The 23269-nt window shown below is 39.0% G+C and overlaps 1 protein-coding gene across 1 annotated transcript in view; it reads right to left on the bottom strand.

The window, feature by feature from the left end:
- Positions 1-318: 318 nt before the first annotated feature.
- RAP2A (RAP2A, member of RAS oncogene family) overlaps positions 319-23269 on the bottom strand; it is a 33362-nt gene continuing 10411 nt past the window's right edge. Inside the window, exon 2 of the mRNA XM_065057283.1 lies at positions 319-4373. Within this exon, the coding sequence (XP_064913355.1) occupies positions 4136-4373 (238 nt within the window). The 3' untranslated portion in view covers positions 319-4135. The remainder of the gene's footprint in view (positions 4374-23269) is intronic.

Genomic DNA, 23269 nt, shown 5'->3' with positions numbered 1-23269 from the left:
GTCGTATCTCATCAAATACTAAGACTTACTGATTTTTGTCAAGGTATACCCCTCTATGAAGAGAAGTAAATGAGAAAAACCTTTGCTATGGTTCTTGATCAAGCTTATAACTTAAATCACAATCCAGAAAAAATGAAAGTATATTTGCTTTTCACTGGTTGCTATTTAATTTGTACCAGAAGAGTATTTTGGTGAGAAATACTTAGGTGAACCGCAAACAGTTGACAGTGTTGTTTGAAATTCTTGGGTAGCCCTAGACAGCTCTGGATGAACTTTTTGACGAAACCAAAATGGACAATACAGGAAATGCAAGGGAGGTTTCATTAAATAAATTTATTTGTTAAAATAATTTAACTCCAAATACAACTGCTGAGTTTGCATTGAGTTCTATGTACAATTCTTGTTTTACTTGAAACATCAAGGTTTAAACAACTGACATTGTTACAAAACAAATTGTTGCCCCATTTTAAGTTGCCAGTTGTATTACAGCTCGACAATTAACTGTGAAACACATTAATTCACCCCTGGGAAACTCCAAATCAACAGTGTTAAGCCTGATTTCAGAACCCACTTCAGTCTTTTCTTCAAACCCTGATCAAGAATTAACAGATGCACAACAATGCAGATAAAGCCTCCTGCAGTTGTCAAACATTTGCTTTTGTTGCGGAGTTTCACAATTAAAGCCTAACCAGTGCTTTGATGGCACACTGGTTAAAAAAAAAAAAAAAAAAAAAAAAAAAAAAAATTAAAAAAAAAAACATGCACAAAACCCCCCAACCAAATGGCTGACATCTTTAGGCAACATTCTATACAAGAAAGCAAATACCAGTAGTTTTCCCACAGAGAAGTAATGGCAACTGTAGCACTGGGGTTAGGGAGAGGCTAGAAACAGAACAGAAAGCGTCACCAAAAGTTTTGCTGATGCTCTGAAAGGGCAGGCCGGGAGAAACACATGACGGGGGGAAAAATCGAAACAAAACCCAATGCAATTATGTTTAATACTCTTGATCTGATCCTGGTTTGTTTGCTTTTGACTAGTTTTTCTGTGTATTTTTAACAGAAAGAGGAAACAGTTGCTCTCACTAGCATAGCTTAAAAGAATAAAAGTTGCAACTTTTTTAAAAAAAAAAAAAAAACAAAAAACAACACAACAAATTTGGAGAAATGCTGTCTTTGTAGAAAAGTACCAAGCTCTACAAGAACAGCCAAAGGAAGAGTGGGTCTTTGGAACAAATCATAATATTTTAAGGCATGTTATAAGAAACTTTCAAATGCTATAATTGGTATAATCCTACCAGGGTACAAATGAAACAGTGACCCAAGACCAATGACTCCTGGAGGGCAACCACACGGCTGCTCTATGGGTCACTGGCCTCCTTTTCCACTACCCCCAATAATTTGAAAAAATCTCTGCCGAGTGCAACTGTCATTGATTCAAGCTCCACTACCTTCACATTAGTGGAAATACAAATAGTGCATAACTACTCCCTCAGAACTATACAACGAAAAACAACACTTACGCTTTCCCCCCGCCGCGTTGTGTGGTAGCTTACTTACGGCCTATAGTTTTGAAAATGTAAGAGCGTAATGAAGAACAAGACTGGGAGATATTTCCATTAGTATTTTCTGTTTAAAAATTTACTGTGCAATTTTCTCTATATTAAAAGCCCATCTGTTTTGTATTCTGAACTTAATGTTAGTCTGTTCATATTGTACTTCATGCCATTTTCTTGGTTGATGAACAATCTGTGAGGTAAGATTTTAACATCTCTGTAAACAACATTGCATAACACGCACTTCCAACTCAGTTTCAAATTTGGGGTTGTTTTGGGGATTTTCTTTGAGTGCTTATGCAGTGGATCTCGCACTGACAAGCTGTTTTACAGATAGGTTGTACTTGCTCAATAAACCGTTTCCCAGTCTAGATATTTTATACATCAAAATATCATTAATTCTGCATCTTGCATCTTGATTAAGCGTGGTGGTTGACACACTAGGCGGGCGGAGGGGAAGAGAACATTCATACCATCTAGTTTAGGCATATCAGTTGTGTGACTCAGAGAACCGAAGTTAAAAGCCTAAGTTTGCTATATAGTCAACGGAAAGAGGTAGGTGCCTCTAAGGAGGGCGATTCAGAGCACCCAAAAAGGGCATTAAGATGCCAGAAATAAAGGGTGTGCCTATCTCCCTACGAGAACAACGTAGAGTAACGAAAGCTCTGCCAGGTAGGAGGGAAACGGGCTACACTGATGTTCTAGTAAGGCTTAATGTTTTGTGACATCTAATGCCCTTGGATACATTGGTTGTGGAAAGGTCTTGAAAGACTAAGGGCAGAGATGGCCCGTTCTCTTCCATTAATGTGATTTCCTTTAGCAATCATCCACTGAACGAGAATTCAAAATGTTAAGGATACTTAAGGATGAAAATCTGCGAGGCGTTTTGTACTCAAGTTTCCTTTGTGGCAGATGAGAGCGTTTTTAGGAAGTTCTGCAGATGGAGGCAAAACTCTCGAACCTAACTCCAATTACAGCATTTCTAAGGGCCATATACACACACATACACGCTCAACACACACACACCCCAGCACCTCGGTTTTCACTCATTTAAACACAAGGAACTACACTGTTACTGCACAAGATTGAAAAACTAATAAACACATGGTGTTATTTAGACCACAGGCTCAGTGACTCTGTATTTTTATGGCCAATTTTAGCTATAAAAGACCCAGCTCAAGACAATCTCTCCAGCATTTAAAATCTAAACATTGTGATTGAAAACTCTTCTATACTTTGATTGTAAGACTTCGGAATAGGTATTTCTGTGCCATTAGTCATGCAAATGATAAATACTTCACTGCTATGAAACTAGCAAGTCAGAGCTCGAGCATCCTTTCAAAACAAAATATTTGCTCCCACCATTTAACACTCCAATAATTGGGGCAACCTTTGAATAGTGTGTCAGGCAATTAAAGAGCCATTTCCACACTCACCTAAGGAATTACAACCGTAACTATTTCACCTCTGAACCAAATGATTTCACATGGTTATTCAGTGTAAGTTTTCAACATTAAAGCTATCAAATAGCAAACTTGATTTTCAAAGGTTAGTTAGGGATCACACCAGAGAACGTAGCCCTTCAAGGCAAGAAAAACTGTTGTCTTTAACAAACTTAAAAATGCAGGATGTTCATACTGTCCCACGAGGTTTCTGCAGAAGGGAATATATGGATGCAACATGGCTTAATTTTCCTTACAAGATGGTACTAGTTAATCTATTAAAGTGTTCCTTGTTAGTAAGGCTCAGCAATTTTTTTTCATCACAGTTGCTTCCTCCTGGTTCAGTAAAGTGATAAATAAAGATGCTTCCTGCTTTGTAAACAGAGGGTTTGTTTGGCTTTTTGCAGACCAAAACCTGAAGCGATCCTCCATTTCTGAGCAGCAAAATGAAAGATTTAAAACATTCCAATGCCAGACTCTTTCTTCACCTGTCATTTGTTTTCAGATCTTGCCCCTCATTTCACACACTGGTGCAATGTTTTCTATTTCAAGATGTGGGATAAAGTGTAGAAATAATAGCATCAATTTTGAGAAAAATCCAAAATAGATAGGTCTCTGGTAGCCTCTTACTCTAACACTGTCGGAAGTTCTGGTGAAATCAACATATTTGACTCAACAAACTTGGCCACAAGCAATAGGGCATGTCCTGAAGCATGGGAATTGGACACTGAAAGACTTGGCTCTTCTTCCACGCTTATGCCAGTTGTGAATGGTCTTCAGAGATATTCTCTCCACTGTGTTTGTTTCCCACCTCCAAAAGCTGTCCAGCTTCTTCGGAAATAGTTGCTGTGGTGCTGTCTGACGTGACAACACACATACGCTTGACCGGAACGACCCTGTAGATCAACTGGCTACGCCATAAAATCACAGGTGCTCAAAGGGAAAAACGGGTGAGATGTGGTCATTTAACCCAATTATATTCAGAGTCAGTGATTGACTTCCAATGCTCAGCTCTGAGTTAATGTTGCTACTTCACTACAGATGTATTTCAAGTGACCCACAAACCAGGAAGTGAAGTAGACGGTTTTACCACCTTACAAAACTTCTGCAAATCAAGTCCAGGTTAGGTCATTTTTAATGCTATTGTATATTACACGCAGAACAGCATGGATCATCTTTGTCTGGCTGTGCTGCATAGTTCATTTGTCTAACAATTTCTGCAAAGAGCTCATCCACCATTGTTTTACTTTTAGCAGAGGTCTCCATAAAGGGACAGCCCCATTCTTCAGCTAAGGCTCTGCCTTCACTCGATGATACTTCTCTCTCACTTTCCAGGTCCACTTTATTACCAACCAGAATTACTGGTACCTTCTCATACCTACAGTTCAAAAAAAAAAGAAAAAGAAAAAGGCAATTATATTTTAAAAACTGCAACATTCCAAATGTAAACATCTATTGTATTTGCAAACAGTAAAGGCCCAACAGGAAAGAGACATTTGGATGATTTGAAAATTTTATGTTGAAAAAATGATCTGCATATTTCACAACTTGTTGCTTATCTTGCCCTCCACTCTGAGCTTTCTTAAAGTTCTAGGGAATGCCGTCGCCTCTGAATTTTCCTTCCTGCCAGGAAATCTGCCAGGAACACTTCAACAATACAAAAACTAGGAATATAACAACATTTTTTGTGTTGGCAATTTCACTTAGGCTGTAAGAAAAGGATGGATGTCCAGCCCTCCCCTCAACATTAGGTCCCCCTCCTCCCTCAACAGGTATCATACTGTATTTCCTGCCGGTGATAAGGATGCACCACTCTCTCTTTCAAACGTACATTTATCTTTGCTTAATATATATGGGACTCTCAGAGGAGAAATAAAACGGAGAAAACCAAAGTGCCAGTAAACTCCTTTGAAATTTCAGGAAATGTAGCCTACTTCGAGTACTGTATATACCCAGAAATATTGTTTTATAAAACCATGTACTGGCTAACACAGAATATATAACTCTCCTTTGCAGCACTCATATCATTATGCCAGTTAAACAAGCCAAAAAGAAAAAAAATATTGCAGTCAATACTATCACAGTTCTGCCTCATAATCAACTTGGACAGCACAACAGATCATATAAGCTATGAAGGAATTTATTATTTTGCACCTCCTTGTGTGGGGAACCTTGCCCTGCCTTACTTTTTTTTCCATCCTCACGGGCATAAACCACAGAATCACAGAACCCTTCTTGAAAGACGCAACTAAGGTGTTCAGTCAAGTATTAAATTTACAGATTTGCCATAGTAGAGAAGAAAACATTGGGCCTGTTTCCAAAATACTCTTATGCGGGTTTTCTCGTGAAAGCAAAAAAGACTGAGAAAAAAAAAAAAATGATTACGGCTTCTAGTACTTTAAACTACACCAAGAGAAACAAGATGCTTTCCTCTTAATTTAAACCTGATTTTCTGCTTCACGTTAGCTTAGTAGTACTCTTTGAGTTCAGTCACTTGAGCAAGACTGAGCTGTGGGCAGATAACAGTCCCAGCTGAAGACGTCACTGTCCTTAAGCCACATACAACTCTTTCTCCATCACTCCTGCCCGCCCTCCCTGCCTCCCGGGAAGGGCAGCAGGGCAGCACTGGGACATGTCCCTCAGCTGGGTGAGAGAAACAATCAGCAGCTCGATCTCACCTACCAGTCATGATCAAACTCAGCTGTCAAGACTCAGCACTGGAACAGGGAACCTCTGCTTTCCCATTTGCTTTACTGTAGGGATGGTGGGCGCTCCCAGAGTCAGGATAAAAGGGCAAACACTTCTCCAGCAACTCTTATGTCACCCCAGCAGTATGAAAAATTGGTCCAACTATGTCATAAGATGCAGCTGAAATTCTAAACTTTGCTATGCCTCTTTACTAACTACAGGAATGTAATTTACTCCACAGTCTAGGGCTGCGGTCAATAATTGTTGAGAATTCCTCTCACTTTCACCATTTATCCTATCCTCGTTTACCATCTGAAGAGACACAATCCATTTCTTACCCTGTGGATATACAGTATTTAGCACAATGATACCTTTGGAACTCCTGCAAGAGCTAAGCTGCCATTAATTAAGTACCAAAATACACACAAGCATCTCGAAATCTGTCCTCCCGTGTTTAAACACACGATAGCACAGCCTTTAATTACATAAGATGGATGGCATTCAACAGATAAGACAGCAATTCAATATTTCTTTTTATCTTTATTGTTCAGATGCACGTGTCCTATTGTATTTGCTGTACAGCATTAAACACCCTTCAACAAAAGTGGAATCAGAGACACCTTTGCTGCACTTCTTGGTATCTGAGGGCCCCAAACCTCCCCCCGCTCCCCACCACATCCTCTAGGTAATCTCTCGTTTTCCCAATTTTACCAGTGGGAAAAATGGAGAAATTCAAAGCAGCCACTTGAGAAGCAGTCAGTGAAGAATTAGATGAGACATAATTAAAGCACAAGATGACCTCTCATCTCATTCTGCAAGATCACTCCAATTTGTTGAGAAACATATGAGGAAAAAAAAAAAAACCATACTTGTTGCAGATTTATAGCTAGTTCTACTGAAATATTCAAGTGCTTAAAAAAAAACCCTCTAAAAAAGCTGGGCAACTAAATGTCTGAGGATCTGTTTACTCCAAGTACTCGGCACCTGGGAAATGGAGTGGTAAAAATAATGAAGTTTTGTACGGCAGAGCAAAAAGAAGACACGATGAGCTGACAGGATAGATGTGAAAAGTCTAATTTAATTTATTTGCACAGGACCATCTAGGAACTATTAAGTGGAACAGACAGAAGCACTTTTCTGCATTGCTTTTTCCTGCTTTTGCCTCTTGCATTTACCCTATTCACTACTTACATTCACTACTTAAAATGAGACGGGAATCCTACTGTCAATAGCCTTATTCACCTTATAATCCAGATTCATCCAATAACCACTTTACAACATTAAGTTGCCTAGGAAAGTGTATTGGCAAAACTCTCATTATGGCATTTTATCAAATACCTCCTCACAGAGCAAAAATAAAGTGCAAAATACATCTTTGTATTACCTAAATTTTGATTAGTCAACTTTACAGAGAAAAGACTTTTTATATATGTATATTCTGTGTGACCATATTAAAAAATATATATATAAATATAAAATACAAAAATATATACTTATACCTGCCTAGAGTATATATAAAAACTGCCTGTATTATATATAAGTAGACATGCACATATATAATCATACAAATTGTCTTTCTACATAGAAAGGTCAGTAGCCATTATCTAGAATAATGGAGGTTGGACTATGGCAAATTGGAAAACAGTCCATGGATACTGAGCAGAATACAGGCTCCAGTACAAGCTTAGGAGCTCCAGTTCAGTATCAGAGCCCAGCCAAGCACTGGAGAGCCAAACCAGACAGATGTCTGCAAATTGTGGTCTCCAAACATCATGACCACCATGATGAGGGATTGACCATGTGTGAACTAACAGGCCTTTACAGAAGCTGTGTGGCTGCACATAGTAGGTTCCAGTGGGTCTTCATCCAAGGCCAGGCTGGACGGCACTCTGAGCAACCTGATCTAGTTGAAGGTGTCCCTGCTCATTGCAGGGGGTTGGACTAGATGACCTTTGAAGGTCCCTTCCAACTCAAACTATTCTGTGATTCTATGATTCAGAGTACCTAAGGGTCTCTACACCGTACTTCCCAGCTTTCAGGTTCGGGTAACACACCGTGGAAGCTGTAGCTCTCAACTAAAGCTCTACAAGCTCTGAAGTTCAAGCTGGCTCTCCACCCTTTACCTCCCAACACTGCCAGGATTTCCTGCCTCAGTTACTATCCTGAGCAAATTTATTTCTGATGAATATGAGGAAGATCCCTGGTCCAACGCTCTCCTTAGCACGGCTGCTGATCTTTTGCTGGAGGTGACTTCTGCCTGCTCCTGCAGGCTCCACTTGGTATCTGCAGAGCTTCAGACCAGCCAGATGTTGGCATAGCCACCGCTGAGGTGGTATGTATCAGCACAGGCCCACAACGGGGAAGGGTGATTTCTCATATGTGGTAGAATTACATTATTCTCGTTAAATTTGAAGCGAAGAACATATCTTCCCCACTTTTTTTTTTCACCCTGTTGAATTTCAGTGACAAAACAGGAAAAAAAGCTGCTTTACAAAAGAAACAAATGCCCAAGCAGCAATGCAGAACCCTTCCATACAATCAGAAAAATCAAATCCAGGAATTCACAAACCCTTCCAAAAGCTTCAAGTAGGGTCTAACCTACTCAAAAATCACTTTTAGCATAGCAAAAGATGCTAAACCCACTTACATCGAAGTCCCGAGAAACCAGACTGCTTCTGCCATTGCAGGATGCGTGCAAGGGCAGCTCAGCCCATGATGGGAGCTGGGCAGAGGTCTTGCCTTTCAGGGCAGCCCATCTCCCCCTGCCTGTCCCCTTAGCACTGGAGAAGTAGCACATTCTGCTCCTCCTTCCCAGGGGGGGAAAGTCCCACTTTTTCAGGACTGCTGAAAAGCTCTCAGCAGCACTGATCATTGCTAATGAAAAGCAGGAGGGCCACCTGAAAACAAGAGCTGCTGCCAGTTTCCTCTGTATCAGCGCAGCGCAGTGTGTGTTCCAGGGCAAAGATCACAGCAAAACCTGGAAGAAATAGACTCAAATGCAGCACGGGAAGGCTTGACTTCTCAAGACCTCTTCAGGAACAAATTTTTGCAAGACCAATTACACGTGTTTGCAGAATATGTTTAAAGAACAAAGTGCTTCACCCTGTTTAAATGATCTCACTATCTTAGGCTCCAAGGCAACAGGTACTGAGTGGAAACTCCTGAAGAGACAAAACGACAGCAGTAATTTATAGCCCCATGAAAGACACTGGTGCAGAGTCAAATACCATCATATCTGGGATATCGTTACTGGCAAGATACAGCCACTGCTCCATAAAAGACAACCAGCATGTATGTCCCAGTCCCAGAGAACTATTCAATGCTAAGCCCCAGCCTGCTATCCATCTTTAACAAGCTTCTGGGACTAATAGGCCACAGTAAATCCCTTTGGTTTCCTGAGGATGGAACACCATGGCCACATGGAATCAATAAATACGCAGACTTTAAATGTTTTATGTGGCCCAGCTATGCATCACTGACCACACAGCCTTACAAATCACACAGCGATAAATAGTTTCTCACACTGCATATACATCTTCCACATTTCTGTTTAGACTAATAGGTATACTTTGAATAACAACTTAAAACATTTAGAAAGCCTCAAGATTAACGGTATGTAAATGATATGCAGAGATTTTCACCTGTTAGGTTTTCTACCTCCAACCTTATTCAGAAACAGAGAAACATGGGCAGTACCTGACATTACATGTGAATCTCTTTTACAAGGTACTTCTCAGGTTTCTTGATAGAGCTGTCATTGGATAAAGATAAAAATCAAAAGATGATGTGCAGTGTATGTAATAAAGTAATATAATACAAATAAAATTTAAAAGTGTATATAGAAAAAATGAAGAAAAAATAAAGTGTGCCAAGGCAAATAAACTGATCTGCTTCCCTCAAAGTCTGCCAAAGATGGCCCAGTATCCCAAAACTGGGGGTGGGGGAGGAGAAGAGAGCTGGACCAGTATAGGAGAAGACATTAAAAAGTTCAGATGGGTTCCTGCTTTCTAATTCCACATTCTGGAAATGTTGCATCTTTTCTAGGATTTCTGACTGAGCTTAATATCAGAGCCAAAGAGGTTCAACCAAAATGCAGAAACTCTCTGTATAATAATAAAAAAGATAATTAAACATGTTCTTAAAGACTGTTTCTTATAGCTAGAAATGTATTGGAAAGATGTATGATTTCTAGCTTTACATGTTAAATACAGGGACCACAGAAATCTAAAAGGTATCTATCCATGATGACCACTCCTAATCACAAAAGGAGTCTCCAGTACTAAACCACCTTTATTACCTTCTTCTACATACAGGGTATCTTCCCTTCTCTTACTCTTTTTTTTAATGAATGTATTTCTGGCATTTTTGATAGTATTTCAAAAAGGAAAGTAATTTAAGGGATGAAGATATTAGGGACAATGATGATGCAAATACCAGAAGGTCAGTAAAAATAATTATCCTTCATTTTAGACTTAAAAAAAAAATGGGGTAAGAACGCTGCCAAAACTCACAGTAAAAGAATTCTGAGCAATATGAAATAAAGTACCAAAAATAACAGTTAAATGTATTAGATTGTTTACAAATTCATATGTAAATATTACTAAACATTATTTTGTAAAGTAACTTGCAAACTTTGACTGCCTACAGTTAAATGTGTCATAACTTCACGTTTCCTCATCTAGAGAAAAAACATATGCCAAACGTAATTATCAAGACTTTTTCTTACCCTGTTCACACAATTCCTTGGATGTTTAATGCCAAAACCTCAATAGTTAAAACTCGCATCAGCTTCAGAGGATAAGAAAAGACACAGGGTGTTCCCTCGTCTGATTCTGAGCCTCTCAAACACCAGGGGAAGATGAAGCAAAACCACAGAATTGTCAAGGGGAAAACAAACAAACAATCTTAACCCTTTGTTGAAAGCTTCCAATTCTTGAATCATAGCAGCACAAAAGAAATATAATGTACTTCTAAAGCAATTACTATGTCATCTTAATAAACTTGGGTAGAGAGGTCATTTCACTTTTTCCAAAGCCTGATATTCCTTGTATTTTGGTAGATTTAAAAAGTAACATTATCAGTTAAATCAACAGCAAGGGCTCAGTCTGCTGAGCTGTATCTTTTTCCATGGAGTACTGCAAACACATACCAACAAAGATGTGCCTATACCTGTATATATGTATAAAATATGTCAGGAGATACATAAATCTAAAAATAAGTAGGTTTCTTCAAAGTTTGAGCACTTTGCTCTCTAATGGAAATTATTATAGCTTCTCAGGTTAATCCATACAGAGCAGCTGTAAAAGCCCTACTGTTCTGATCCAAACAAGTCATTCCAGTTTACCTATTGCATTTAATATTCAGTTTTGTAAGCTATATTGTGTAAGGATTTAATTACTTGAGCAACAACTCCCAACTTAAAAAAAAAAAAAAAGAGTCTTAAAATCATTTTTATAAATGAGTAGATGTTAAAGAGCTTATTGGAAGTCCCACTGCAATTAGACGGCTGAGTCATGAATTATTTTGCTATAAAGAACAGCGTATGGCCTAATTGCAGGACTGGGCATCTAACATTTTATTCTAGGCTTTGACATAAACTCCTTAACAGCCTTTGGGAATCAGATGGATAGACTGAGGTATACAAAGTCAAGATAATTGCACTTACTCATAGGACAGCAAATTAAATAATAATTGTAAAACAACTTGAAGAATAATATTAGAATAATAAATAACCACAACACCATATCACTTTTGAGGAGGCTCCAGAAACTATCTTTGTTCTTGTGCATGAAGCTTTCTGGAAACAATGACCTCAACTTAAATAAAATACTTGAAAGCCAATTCAGTTCTGTGGTTGTTAGAGTCAGTATACACTTCCCAGTTTGGCTTCAAGGTCTAGGAAAAGTCTCAAATAACACCAGTTTTACTGAAATTGTTTGGCGGCCTCACCCTGGGTACTGTGCTTGTAAATAATCACAGGAAATAGTTGCAAAAGCCCAAGAAACAACAACAAAACCCAATGTAACAAAACAATATATATCTTTGCTTCCCAACTGTTACTATAAGCACTTTTAAGCCAAAGCACTCAAACACATTATTTCTAGGCAGCTTACAGACAAGAACTTCCATGGGACAAGAATGGTGGATGGTACTGATACACATATCCGAAGTCTATCTAGTAAACCTACATTCCTTTGCTGCAACAGAGGCAGCACGATGATGCATATCATTTCTGCACAAAGGACACCGAAATACTTGCCAGATTATTTCCAATCACTTGAGAGAAAAATTCTTATCTATAAAGGATCTCACAGGGCATCTCAAATAACAACAAACTCCGTCTACATGTACAACCTGCTTCTTCAAGTCACTGCAGATAAAGCCTAACTTCAGCTCTGTCACCTGCTTAAACGGTAAGACAGCAAATAGACCTGAAAATTCAACAGCCTGCCAACATGCCCTACGGGAGAAGAGTTCACTAGAGGGAAGCCCTAAAGAAAAATCCTTCATTACCAAGGGGAGAGGGAGACTTCTTCTCAGCAAGTTTGCAGAACTCCCTGAACATTTAAGCTACTCTACATCTAGTAACCAGTTCCCCTTGCAGAAAGGCGCTGGTATGGGGAGTGAGAGGCAAACAGCACTTGGACTGCTGGGGATGACAAGAAGGAGCCTGTGACAGGAACAACAGCAGTTCTCATCCACTGCCATGGCAGATGCTCAAAAGCCTTCACAAACAAGAGGCTGGATTTCACTTTAAACCGGACACCTCTCCCTTGCACGCATCACTACAATTCATATCTAACACTGAAGTCTATTATCAAGACTGAAAAGGCTCTAAGGGATATATAACATCTACCTGCTCAGCAGCAGGTTCTCTGTGAGTGTATCCCAACAATATTTTAATCTTTGAGTTCCCTCTCTATGCCAAACAAAATTCTTGTCTTATACAATCAAGCATCAACATAATCTTGGTGAAATTCTGAAGTGCTGGCCACATTTAGCAACTTAGAAACACTGGAATTTTCAAGTAAGAATTTTCTATTCCCTGGTATAACTTAAGAAGCAATAACCACAACTTCCAATTCTATGTAAAATGCAAGGCAATTGTTTTACCTGACTTCTTCCATTGTGACTGATGCTCTTGTTTCTAAAAGCAACAGGAAGATCAGAACATCCCACAAAACTGACGTGCTCACAGGTGCACTCTTTCATTAGTTGCTGTCTCTATACTCAGTTTTCATTGAAAGCCATCTACTTGTCAAGAAAATTCCGAACATATTATGAGGCACACTATGGTTGCTTAAGTACAAAGTTCTTTCTCAAAATTTCTAGACACTAAAGTCGAGCAGCTAGTTTTTCTGAAAATTGCTGCTACTAGCTGTAAGAAAAGCTCAACATCTTGAAAATTAGGCCCAATATTTAAGTATTTAAACTTGGGTCTGTAATTGAAAATTGTTCTTAATGACTTAGTTTTCTGACCTCAAATATTTTTTTAAGCCATATGCCATGCTGATCTATTAATGTTTGTACCAATAGAATGACCATGACTGGATATGTTAAAGTTTTCAGTACCTACCAAATGTACAACATATGGAAGATTGTGAAGTTAAAACATAAATAGATGATAGTCTCTAAAGTCTTAAAAGGAGACAGTTCTTTAAAATGAACATTTTTTCAGACATAAACACTTGTATTAAAACTTTATCCTCTGATACCTTGCAGAAAACACATTAAACTTCAAGTGAGAAGAGTGCTGACACATAGATTTCAGAGACGCAGGTTCAGTTCCATACCCTGCTACAGACTTCTTGCACGATTTCCAGCAAGTCCCTTGAACCCTGTACCTCTGTTCTCCATCTGAAGAAAACAGTTCTCAGATTTAACCTCAGAATGCCTACTAGCATGTAAACAACTCTGAGGCCTTCCATCCTTCATGATGAAGGCAACCTGAACATCCTGAAGGATGCACTAGCAGTTTTGCTCGCTCTTCAAGAGAAGAAAACATGCCAGATCCAAGCTGTTCTTAGCAGCAGGCTATGCAACACCACAAATCTTCAGGTCTTCTTTACAAGCATTGAGAATAGATACATTAGGGCAGATTCTGCACCAACATCAAGCTTGCAAGCAGAAAGAATAAAGCTATTAGACTACATGTGCCTCAGAGTAGGAGCAAGAACACCAGCGTGAGGGACAAAACCAAGGCTGTTACCTCACTTCAGCTCCCCTGGCTTGAGCAGAACCTGCAAGGGCTCACAATATTTTTGAACATATGCTGACATTGAGGGATTTCTTGCCCTCCTTGCTTTTCTGTACACAGCTTCTACACAGTCAAAAAGCCTGCCTATTCTGATGATGTGGGCTTGAATATGTCCTTTGGCAAAGGCAATGAGAAATGCAGATACCTATTAAAAGCAATATAAGCCTCCTGCACATCATAGAGCAAATCTATGAATTCTGTTTCATCTTTTAATTTATTACATTGTTGTACTCCATCAACTTAACAGTGACCCTAATACGCATTATCATTTATCTATCAATACATGCTTTGTCACAGGAAGTTTCTCTCAGAAGTATATCTGTTGACATGAAAACCTTTAGATTAATTACTGTAATATTTTGAAATATACTGTAAATTTACTGCACAAAGCAGCAAGAGAAGAAAAGTGACAAAACAAATTTGTACCAATTCAGATATACAAAAGTTTATGCCTGTGGCTGGGTTAACGAAAAATCTTTCAGACAAAGATATTGTAAATATTCTGTCTGTAGAAGCTGAAGCAGCATCCAGGCCTTCTATTAAGCACAGAATCTAGCAAGTAATTTATGAGGATGACAATTTATGAGGTCAAGTTTCTAATAGATTCAGTCAATGCTGACATCTAAAGCTCTAGTTTTTCCTTCTGCCTACAACTCTTCCCCTCACTATCCTTCAGTCCATAAATAGGGTTGAGCACGTGCCACAGTTTCTTCCACAACTAGAGCACTGACAGGGCATCTTTCCCACTGACAATTCAGCTAGAACTTAAATAGTTATTTAGATTTGTAATTTGTTCCAGACATCAAACCACAGAAGGCCTGGGATGGGAAAGGACCTTGGGAGGTCTCTAGTCCAACCCCCTGCTCATGGCAAGGTCAGCCAGAAGACCTTGACCATCTCACTTAGGGTCAGTGTTGCCAACCTCCAAGAACAGACCTCCCACGACCTCTTTGGGAACTTGTCCCAGTGTTCAGTTCAGTTTAACTTTGTCATGGAATTCAAAACTTACTGGCAGGTAAAAGAGGAAGATGAGACAAGAAGACAACTGAGTTGCATAAGCCTGGTTTCCATAGAAAATAGGCTGAGAAATAAATGCCAAAGCTACACAAATATTTATAGCTATTCAGTTATGTAGAAGAACTCATCATCATACTTACAGGACTCAAGATAGACATATATCCTAGCATTATGAAAGCAAAGTGAATTAACCAGCTTTTACAGAATTAACTAAAGCTCAAGCCTAAGTTAATGACAACTTCAATCTCTTTATCCTTGTTTATTTGAACTATAGAAAGCAAAACTTTTTAGTGGATACATAAAGTAAAAACTTTGGCTACCAAAAAATAGTCAAATGCATATGAACTTTAAAGGGCCAAAAGACTGTAGTCCTGTAAGGTATTATTCCACTCTTCAAAGTGAACATTCTCTTGCATTCCTTTAGCTAATTTATAATCACTAATAAAAATCCCACTGCAAAACTTATTTAAACTATGCTAATAGGATTTTCTCCAGCTCATTAAAATTACACTTTTACAGTCTTCAAGACCAGTCCTAACAATTAATTAAAAACCTTCTTAGCAGCATCACCTGCTTCCAAAGGATTAAAGTTTGGGAATGATCATGTCATGCCATCCAGTCAGAACCACACAAAAGCAGCAAATTCTTCTCCACATTGAAGAAAGAGCCTCCTTGCTCCAAGAAGACAGAGCTGCTGACTTTCAGCACTACCCAGATTGTAGCTCTGAAAAACGTATGCAAGCCTGAATCACAAAATTCACCTCTGACACTTTGATCGCAATTATCTGGTCTGTAGGACCGAGCATTATGTACAGATATGAACTGCATTTCCATAGTGGCTTTTATTTATTTGCTGCTTAAAAAATTTAACCTTTTGCAATGAGCTTAGCTTCAGGTCACTTAATACTCAAGTAAAAGAAAAATAATGGGATTAAGAGGTAAACAGTGTGGCATAAATTTTTCCTCTCTCATCCGTCACCGTGTAGAAGCTAAGGCAGATAGATACAAGAGCTTATATGATATCGCATAGCCTGATGAGAATTTGTGTGTCTAGTATGAAGCAGAGACTTCTTTGTTGCCCTAGTAACCAAAGAAGAACACAGCTTTATGTCCTTCAAGCTAATAAAAATATCCTACAATGCTTGTAAGAAATCTTTGTAAAAAATGCCCTATTGAGACAGATGTTCCTCACAACGGTACAATGAAGTAACAACTCTGAGTACTTCTTAAAAGATAGACTGTTTTACAGGAACTCTAAGGCAGTGGCCATGCTGGTATTGTGTATCAATTTAGGAGAAAATAATGCAAGTTCTATCATTTTCTCTTTTACTTTGGAAATAGTACTATGACTATAGTTCAAACCCTCTTTTGCCAAAATAAAATCTGACACTAGTGATGAACAACCAGATGTGAATCTGAAGGTCTTGACTAGTTTCATTAGCAGATACTCTCAAAGCCTCTTAATTCCTGCTGAATTGCTACCAGAACATTTGGCTTCTAACATGGGAAAAAATAAAAAACCCAAATTCTGCTAAGACTTCAGAAAGCTGGTCACCCTTATCTTACAGAATTATTTATCTAATTACCATAAGCCTGCTTTAAATAATTGGAATGTTTGGATGAACAGAATACCATGGTTTTCTTATCCACAGTTTTCAGTAGTTGTTACCATCTTCGACAACTCAACTTTATAACTCTAGAAATTTGATTCAAAAATAGCATATCAGCTAGTTAAACTGTTGCCATATCTAAATATGAATATATAAGAAAAAATAAGAGCTTGCAAAATCTTGTGGGTTTCTTTTTTCCTTTTTTTTCTTAATAAGTTTTTGATTGATCCATAACCTCTCTTCTATGTTGAGTATAAACTTCAGAAATAATTTTCTTAGGAACATTTTTCATTCTACCTACAACAGGTACCATTTACAGGAGAAAAAAAAAAACACACCAAAAATCAAACAAACAAAAACCACAACAAAACAAACAAACAAAACAAAAAAAGAATACACACAAAAAACTCCAAAACAAAATAAACAAAAAAAAAAACAAACTAAAAAACAAAAACCAAAACAAAACCAAAACAAATAAAAAAGCAAACAAACAAACAAAAACCCAAACAAACAAACAAAACCAAAAAACCCCAAACACGCCAGAAAACACCAGAATACTTCATTCTACATCAGTTTCCTGAATATATTGGAAGACCTGAAACTACAGTTTAGCTATTCTAGTATCCAGAACTTTCCTAGTAACAATTTGTTTACAAAATTATATCAGATATAGGGTAGCTAGTATTTAAAACAGTAAAATCTAAACATTATTCCTTACATGTGTATACTGCAAATCTAATATTTGAGTAACTATTATAAAGAAGCCAGCTAGAATGAGGAGCTCAGATAGACTCATCATCCAGATGTTGAGCTATTTATATTTTAACTTCTGCATAAATGTTAATTTATTTGGGTCTACTCTAGATTAAAAAAAAAAAAAAGCTCCCTTTTCTCAGAAGAGTTTTACTAACCTGACAGCCTTTTTTTGTCTATGAAGATGCTCTGTGGCACTCAGTCACCTCAAAGACCATTTTAATCTCGTATAAGTTAACCCTATCAGCTATTAGGCCATGCCTGCACCAGTCAGGACACCTCCAGGACTCCATCACCACACCTCTGTGGCTTTAGGCACCTGGTTGCTTTGGCCAGTGCCAAAGCTGTGCCAGCAGCAGAGTGGGTGTACCAGGGCTGGAGCCCACGGCTCCTAACCTGTCGGCATCCCCAGGGCACTGGAGCAGCTCCGCACTGGCATTTTGCTGGTGTCCACACACCGGCTGATGGCTTGTGCCGCCCAAAGAGACAGTTACTCAGCTAAGCGGATGGAAAGGAAGGGCTTTGCTAGCTGGTAGAGAAAGCAATACATGCATACATGAGCGAGAGAGAAAAGAAGAATCAAAACCTTCAGAACAAGAGGCTATAGGTCTGACTTTTTTTTTTTTTAGAGAGAGAAAAAACACAAAGAAGCCAGGACAACCTAAATAAGTTCTCTACAATGTTGCAACTTCCCACAAGGACACCAGTTTTAACATTGCCTAAATTATGTAGGAAACAAACCATGTGGCTTTACATTGTTTTAACTGAACTTGTTCAGAAAGACACTTAGCAACAAAAGTTTCATATATGGACAAAGGTCAATTTGAACTATTTTAAATAGAAGATGATTGCAGAACCTAGTGAAACCCACTCTTTTTTTTTTGTCCTGGCTCCTGACACCACCGGCTGGAAGACCAAAAAACCCACCTGCACATATACGCATACATTTGAGTAAAACATGTACGTTTTAGTTGTCTCTTTCTGAGTAAACTTATTTTCAAAAGTATTCAGGTAGGAAACAGTTTGTGAAAGATGCTAAACTATAATGTACTTTTCGTCTGAGAAACAAAACACCACTGCAATATTTAAATGTCTGTTTGTCACATTCTAGGTACAGAAAGGATGATAATTTGTACACTTAACCCTCAAAAGCAACAGTAATAATGGTAAGAAAATATTTGAGAAAGTTGGGCTTCTTTTAAGAAAGAGCCTATATTTAAAGGTACCACAAACCCTAATGTCCATTACACCCTCTTTGTTGAATCACTGATTGGTAACTAAAATTTCCTGAAAATAGCCCACTAATTATTTTTTCCACATTAACTTGTCCTATGCAGAAAGGCCATTTCAATTAATATGAAGGTGTGTGTGGGGGTGTGAAGCCCAGACTGTTCCCAGTCCTTTTAATCTAACCACATCTCTTGCTGACAGACAGTCTTTTCAAGGAAGGTGTTTTGATCATCTCTGGGAGAAGAATGTAGACTTCAATTACCAGCCCAATTATCCCAGCTAGGAAGGCAATACAAATGCTTAATTTTAGAGTAATAAAGGATTTTCAAGGTGTGCCTTTTCAGCTTTCATCCCAGATTGAGCTTTCCGTTGTCCCTCTCTGGCAGATGAAGTTACCATGATGGCAGTCACTATCTCTGACTAAAAACCATCTGGATGAGAATTTAACATAAGCTCAAGTTCTCTGATTTCACACCTTTAAGTGATTTGTTTTCTTTCTTGGATACACTCATCTCAAAAAGGATAATTTTTTGGTGTATTTTAGCCAAATACAGTTTACTAGGGTTAGAACAAGATAAAAAAAGCAATACCCTGCAATAAGCAGCAAATCATATTGAATGACCAAGTTGATGAGAATCCATGGAAAGAATACAGGGCAAACTTTGTTTTGTTTTGTTTTTCAAAGTTCTATTTTCTTCCCTATGTTGAGTCTACAAGGTAGCAATTATTCCCAGAGGGGATAACTTTGTAACCCCTGGGTTTTTTTCTCAATGTGTCTGTATCAGGACTAGAGATAGAGCAGTAAACCCTGCAATACATGATAAGCACCAGTCGTGGTTTAATCCAACCCAGCAATTCAAAACCACGATAGCTGTTCACTCACTCCCTCCCCACCCCCAAACAGGGGAGAGAATTGAAAGGGAAGGGAGAAACTCGTGGATTGAGATTAACACAGTTTAATAATACAATAAAATATTCATATACTGCTACCAATATATATAAAATGGAAAATGGAATATAAAAGATACTCAATGCAATTCCTCACAAACTCTGCCCACACCAAGCAGCCAGTTCCAGACAGCAGCACCTGGTCCCAAAGCCGATCCCAGGGAGAAAAGAGAGAAAAAGGCAGAAAGGACCGGAGGCTTCTGCAAACAGCAGGATGGTGAAAGGCCCAACTAAGGGAACTCACAAACAGAACTCCACCAAAACAGAGCAGAACTGGAACAGGTCTCCATCTCTCTCCCTGTCCTCCTAGTCAAAAGATCCCGAATCTCCTTAAATAGGAAGCATATTGATCAGTCTGGATGTCAGTCAAGCTCTGCCCCATCTCTGCCGCTCTTCCCAGCTGCCTCACACCTGTGGGCAGAGCACTCAGAACATCCCTGGCTCTCAGTCCAGAGCAATTAAAAACTAACTCCGTCTTGGGGTGTTAACATCTTGTTCTCAAACTAAATCCAACAATGACCGTACTAGCTACAAAACCCAGAAGTTTCTAACTGCATGGAGAAAATTAACTCACTCTCAGTCAAATCAGCACAGCACATCACCCTACTTCCCTCTCACATTCCAGGCGAATCCAGACCTTTTAAGTCAAAGTATCCCAACTCCAGCTTTCCATAAACTTATTTTTCTTTTCAGAACACAGTTATATTGTAAACTTTCATCGGTAAAAACTATATTATGTGGATTTGTTTAAGCAAAGGGTTACAAAAGCAGTGAGAGGAAGCAGTCAGGAGGAACCAGTCAGGAGGAACCACCTTTCCATCATCAGAGCAGACTACCATGCTGCTTACCATGAGCTTCTTGTGATACAATTTTTAGACAGAAAATAGTATTTTGAACATGCCTGCTATAGTTCAGTAGTGTGACTGAGGGCTCATATTGTCTGCAAGTGCCAGTCACTTCATTCCCTTGAGAAAGGCCCCTGCTTTTAGTTAAACATTCACATTATGTATCCTGTCCCTAAACCATTACAGCTGCCCAGTAGTTGAACTCTGGGCAATTACAAACGTAACCGACAGTGTAAATCAAAAAGATGGAAAGAACAGTAGCTGCCATTCATCAGGAAGCTGTCCACTATGGTTCCTGAAAACCGTCCACATACAGATGCAGAGCAAGCCCAGCAATCCTCCAATTACATGGTCAGCACAGAATCTGAGGCACGGGGCCTAGTGGAAACACAGTTATTTCCACAGTAACAACAGACCTTTAAGAACTGGCACTCAGAGTTGTAATAGGAAGAGCATTCCTTGCCAACAGTTGCTGACAGACTCATCAGCTGATGGGTAGCAAGCATCTGACTTTGGTTGCTATGAAATCTGGTTACAGAGAGCACTAGAAATAAAAGGGGTACAAGAGGTTTGACTAAAACTGCTAGATGGTAAACAGACTCATCAGAAATTTGCAGCAGCTACAAAATAAGACAGTGATACTTCAGTAAGCAACAAAGACTATACAACCCCAGATGGAAGAATGATCATAATGTACATAGTGCCAGACTAGAGGCAAGACCACTAGATATCCACTTACACAGCCCAGGCAAAAATATCATCTGATCCATAATGTTATATTTAAAGGCAACAGAGGGTTCTTCAACCTAATCCTGTCAAAACAGCCACTCATTAACCACAACAACAGGCAGCCTAGCTCCTCCACAATTTGAATCAAATTCGGGAATATTTGGATTGAGTGAAACTCCAGAATGTGCCATCATGACTAAATTTTACAGAACGCAGAGGATCAAGGAGCGGACAGCTACCTATTCTCACATAGCCAACTTATAACAGTTACTGGAGAAGGAGATGATACGAAGATAGCCTGCTGAGCATCTGCAGCATTTCGTGTTAAGTGAGGCTGCAGATATAAACTAAAAGAAACACAGAAGAGAGACCTATGAAGGCTAATTAAGTTTCTTCATGTTTAACATTAAAACTTTGTGGACTCTCAGCAAGCTGTCTTCATGTCATCTGTTTATTCAGTTTCCTCCTAGGAAAGAGTCTATCATCCCTCAGACAACTATTTGTATGAGGATAGCCACCTAAGCAGATTCTACTCCAAAAACAATATTACAATCAGCTATATAACGTAACCTGTGCATAAAACTAATTTTTTAGAGAAGAAAGCTATCTGAAGTTCAAGAATTGCCAAGATCATGCTGTGGATGATATGATCATCAAGTCTACATTCTACTCAACATTCTGTACTAACAAGATCCATACAAAGGCATTCAGGAATTTGCTGCTCAAAATGTAAGGAATGAAACTGATGTGAAAAAAGCAGGAGGTAAAGAGAGGAAAATGTTCTGATGGCAAATATTTCTGGACCTGAATGCAAAACCGAGGCGGGAAAATACACTGGGACTCCAGAAGGACTTAGGGAACTGTGTCCAAGAGACTGCTCCACAAAATTTCTGCCTACCCACTTAATTTCTTGACAGGCCACATCCATCTAAGGTTTTTGTCAAAACAAGGTAGCTGCCTGAAAGCCTACAGCTGGGCAAGCCCAGCTGAGCCATATATTGGAACTGCAACAGGGTCACACACCTAAGTTCTCTAGGGATTTACAGACGAGGCATGCAAGCAGCCAAGTCCCTCGAGAGCCCTAATTCACTAAACTTTGCTCTGTGAATCTAGCGACACACTCAATAGCAAACACAACAGACATCACTTCCATACAAAGTCATGGGAATAAAAGCAAGTGGTGGCAACACTGTTTCTTGCATTTAACATAGCAGTACAGCAACTGCAGCATCAATCAAGGAGGTGAAAGACCTGCACCATACACCTTCTTTAGTCATAGGAATTTCACATCTGCTTTTCCCAGAAGACTGCTCTAACCACTAAGCTGCAAGTGAGGTTGAAAAAATACTCTTCAGTCTTCCTGTAGAAGATGAGCCACTAGGAAGGCAAATACAAACACATGAAGGCAAATTCACAAATCCTGAGGGAACAACAACAGAAAAAGATCAGGTGTACAAGCTGAAGACAGATACCAGAGACTAAAAAGGCAAGGATTTCTCAGGACTGCTTATTCACTTTAGACAAAGAGGTCACTGCAAAAATGCAATATCCCATACAGTGAATGGTCACCAGAAGACTGCCCTAGTCCAGGTAACAACAGCATTTCTGAAAAAGTGAACTGTTACTCCATGATGACATAGTAGCTTCCATTTTTCGCCCATTCTCTCAGAACGTGTTTTGATCACTGAGAGGGTTTGCCTCTCAAAAGGAGAGAGAGAGTCTACATACATAAGAAAATAGTTAAAGTGGTTTGTTGCAACAGAACTACACACCTCAGAGCAAAGCAGATTCCTAAAGAACACAGAAAAGAAACACTAATCTATTTTGCAACACCCATTTATCATTTATTTCTCAATGAAATGCAAGAGAAAGCTGACACTGAAAAAAACCCACAAAACCAACCAAACAAAAAAACTAAACACATCTCCTCCAGTGCATTGCATGTTCAGAACATCAGTGCCAGGATTCCCCTACTGTGGAGAGCATCCTGCACACTTGGTGCAAAAATGAAACCAACTTCTCCTACCCCCACTGTATACTGAGAAGGTTATCTGTAAAAGAAGAACCCAAGCAGATCAAACAGACTGAAGTGCACTGACCCAAACACTCCCTTCCCCAAATCGATGAAAGCAATGGGAGAATTCATTCCAAATTATCGCTTGGATTTTGACTGTGGACTGCAGCACTAACCCAGCAG

Source organism: Columba livia, chromosome 1 (genome assembly GCF_036013475.1).
Source record: "Columba livia isolate bColLiv1 breed racing homer chromosome 1, bColLiv1.pat.W.v2, whole genome shotgun sequence".
NCBI classification, from domain to species: Eukaryota; Metazoa; Chordata; class Aves; order Columbiformes; family Columbidae; genus Columba; species Columba livia.
This window is presented reverse-complemented; position numbering and strand designations above follow the sequence as displayed.